This window comes from Thunnus maccoyii, chromosome 13 (assembly GCF_910596095.1).
Source record: "Thunnus maccoyii chromosome 13, fThuMac1.1, whole genome shotgun sequence".
NCBI classification, from domain to species: domain Eukaryota; kingdom Metazoa; phylum Chordata; class Actinopteri; order Scombriformes; family Scombridae; genus Thunnus; species Thunnus maccoyii.
Window position 1 is genome coordinate 27,998,729 of NC_056545.1, and position 3,411 is coordinate 28,002,139.

Here is a 3,411-nt window from a genome sequence, read left to right on the forward strand (position 1 = left end):
TTTATATATTTGTATAAATTTTTACTTTATACTTTTAAGTTGTTTACATTTATCTTATTTCATTTATCGTATTTCTTTCATTTTAAACTATGTGTTTTTATAGTCCACACCCTCTTCAGTCTGTAAAGTCTGGATTATGATTATTACAACTGCTGATGATATTAACATACCACTTGTTTAATCCAGATAAGAAGTGCTGCTTGACTACTTAATAGCCTTAACTTTTGTAAACGAGTTCAATTTTTTAAAATTATTTATTTGTCATTGTTAATGTTAGACAATAAAGGTTCTGCACAATAGGAGACCATGAACAGTCATGTGTATGCATGTAGCCTATTAATTTATATTTTAGCCTACTATTAGGCCATTATTAATGCATATTAAAAAATCTGTGTGCTGTGCATGCACATTAACTACACATTGTGGCAACCTCTACATATCCCACTCCTATTGCCCCCACAGTTAAAAATATCTAGAACCGCCTCTGACCAAATTTTGTGCCTGCAAAAGTATTGACATTTCCATCAAGCTCAGCTGCACATTGTATTTAGTGCTGATTAGCAAATGTTAGCATGCCATCATGCTAAACTAACATATTCAACATGGTAAACATTATACCTACTTAAATCTCAATAGGTATTACAGTATACGGTATTGTAGCTAAGCATTTGCATAATGTAATTATTAGCAGTTGTATCTCTATGTTTCTTGTGTTGTACTACATATTTCCACATCTCTATGATGAAAAGTTACTCTACACTACTGCACTGCACTACTGACTGCTAGTAACTTTGTTCGTCATACATTATAAGCTAAAAAACAAATGTCAGTCTTGTTGAGAAAATGCGCAAGCCACATCATGTCACTATCAGTACTCTTTTGGTTTAGCAAAATAACAACAAAATATACTTAAAAATGTACGTAAACAACTTTTATTTGTTAATTCAAGGAGCCAATTTATTTTCACAGTTTTTACATGCATACATTCATATGTGTTGTCACAGTGGTGTTCAAATCTATGCAGACGTGCAATTATGAAAATGATAAAAAAAATAATTTATGAGTTTTAAGTTACACAAAATGAATGCATCAACAACATAGCAACAGCAACATTTTGAAAAAGAATTACAAATAAAATACAATAAATTAGAATTAAATTAACTTTGAATAAGTAAAAAAATAAGCAATGGCTGGTGCTGCAAAAATGCAATTTCATTATGTAAGTATTTTAAAAAAAAAAGTGTAAGGTGCTGTTTATAAGAAGGGGCATATATCCAGTATATACCCTTAATTCTGTAACAATATAATTAGATATTATAGAATATGTTATTACAAGTTATGTAAACTTTTTAACAACTTCTGTTGTCATCTGGTCTAGAAGTTAGTGCAACGCAAGAAGTAGCTGTTTTCCAGCACACGGAACAACCTGCCACTCGCCATGCTGTACTCAAACATTTGGGGTCCACTGTAGAGATAAGTGAAACCTGGAGAACAGAGAATCAGTGTTAGTCTCTGTGTTTGATAAAGACTGGAAGGATTCACAGTAACTGTAAACATTCTCTCATTTCAATAGTCCTGATTTGGAAAACTCAGATCAGCCTTGAATGCTACTCACCTCCGTACTGGAGAGCTGCCGTCACCTTGCCGGTCATGCCAGAGAAGGTCTCATCAACACGTTTGGGGAATCCCTCGTCCATAGCCTGTTTGGTCTCATCATAACTACAGACACACAGACAAGAATTAGACCGATTCACTATTTGTACACCATCATGTAAACTATCGTCACATCTAAACCAGTCACCTGAATTGATTTCAGATCACGTCATTTGAACACACCTGTAGTAATCTCTGCCCACAAAGAACAGAGTCTTGCGAGAATCCACGTCATACATAGCAGCATCGATTTTCTCCACAGTTATGGGCAGACCAAAACTGGAAATTGTTTTAGGATAGCCAGGTACAAGGTCATAGCCACTGAAAGCCCACACTTTACGATCTGTAAGGAGATTCAAAGAAAATACTTTCTAGTAAACATGTAAGGGTTAATAATGTGCACTTGAAAATAGTGTCAGATTAGGAGTTTTAGGTAGATTAAGAGAACACATACCTTTAAAGAGTAGGACATCATCTGATTGTTTGCTCTCATAAGCAGCGTCGATGTTGACAGGGGCATTAGGCCAGAAGGTTGTGATGAGACTTTGCTGAGGTTTATTGCTCTGAGGGTAGCTACGCCAGAAGAAGCTGTGAATACACAAGAACACAAATGAGTTCATAAACCTGCTCTTGTGTGAAGAGAAAACACTCAGAATGGACTTCAGTATTCAGATATTTGAGCATTCTATGTCTGCGATACCTGTCTTTCACCCTGGGATCCACATTTTCCCATGGTCATTAAGTCGCGACCCACTTTTATAGAATTCAAACAAAGCAAATTTACTTTTCAAAAATATCCTCCAAAAACACAGATATGTCTTTTTTTTTTAACATAAATACATATATTTACATGTACAGAGTACATTTCAGAGCACATTATTAAGAAACTGAGGAGGACCATGACAACTGCATGTACACTAAAATAAATATGAAAACTGCAAAAAATAAATAAGGCCACAAAATTAGATATTTTCACTTACATGTGTATGTATGTGTGGGGTTTCATGGCCTTTGCAATGTGGTGAGCTACGTGGTAAGACGCCCGGAGAGCTTGTTCTTGTTTGGAGCAAGACGCTGTCAGACACTTCTGTGATGTCCTCAGCTCCTGGAGTCATCTTTGAAAAAACTCCATCGACTTTTCTTTGCATGCGGGATGTTTTGATTCTACATAGCGCTTCACTTTGGATGGTTTCATACTCTCAGTTGCAAGCACTTCACTACATATCACACACTGGGGTTTCTGTCCTTTTTTATCCTCAATGTACGAAAATCCACATTTTAAACACTCCGGGTCATATTTGCACTTCGCCATCTTGCCTCCAAACATCAACACAAATTTAAATACATGCCTGTCAAAATATTTTCGTTTCAAAATAAAAGACAAGTCCAACATCAGATGCGCATTAAATATTATTTATTTATTTTTGACCAGCTGTCCGCAACCCACCCAGAACGGGTCCATGACCCACTTTTGGGTCATGACCCACCAGTTGAGAATCACCGGTCTAGAATGTACAACAACAAATACTGCTATTGCATGGCAATATGAGCATCTTTCATGAGAATTGGACCTATGCGTACAATGTAGTTAATGCATCATTAATTGGGCAAATATTTAGATGACAAACAAACTGGGTTATTGACATGATAAGACCAGTCAACAGGAGCCAACAATTTATTTTTGTTAAGAACTATTTTGAAGATCTTATTTTGGCATAGTTTCAATGTTTTGCATGAGTTGATTAATGGTTCGTGATT

The 3,411-nt window shown here is 35.7% G+C and overlaps 1 protein-coding gene across 1 annotated transcript; it reads right to left on the reverse strand.

Moving 5' to 3' along the window:
- Window positions 1–1,374: 1,374 nt before the first annotated feature.
- On the reverse strand, window positions 1,375–2,328 carry LOC121910601 (matrix metalloproteinase-18-like). Its single transcript, XM_042431850.1, has 4 exons — window positions 2,108–2,328; window positions 1,837–1,996; window positions 1,616–1,719; window positions 1,375–1,484 (listed from the first exon to the last, which is right to left on the reverse strand). The coding sequence occupies exons 1-4, from the start codon at window positions 2,271–2,273 to the stop codon at window positions 1,375–1,377; spliced, it is 540 nt and encodes a 179-aa protein (XP_042287784.1). The 5' UTR covers window positions 2,274–2,328.
- Window positions 2,329–3,411: the final 1,083 nt, after the last annotated feature.

Excerpts from the sequence above, each read along its gene's own strand:
- LOC121910601 (XM_042431850.1), bottom strand. The coding sequence starts at position 2,273 with ATGAACTCATTTGTGTTCTTGTGTATTCACAGCTTCTTCTGGCGTAGC. Across the intron at positions 1,997-2,107 it reads TGATGTCCTACTCTTTAAAG|ATCGTAAAGTGTGGGCTTTC; the intron begins GTATGTGTTCTC and ends ATCTCCTTACAG. Across the intron at positions 1,485-1,615 it reads GGCAGCTCTCCAGTACGGAG|GTTTCACTTATCTCTACAGT; the intron begins GTGAGTAGCATT and ends TCTGTTCTCCAG.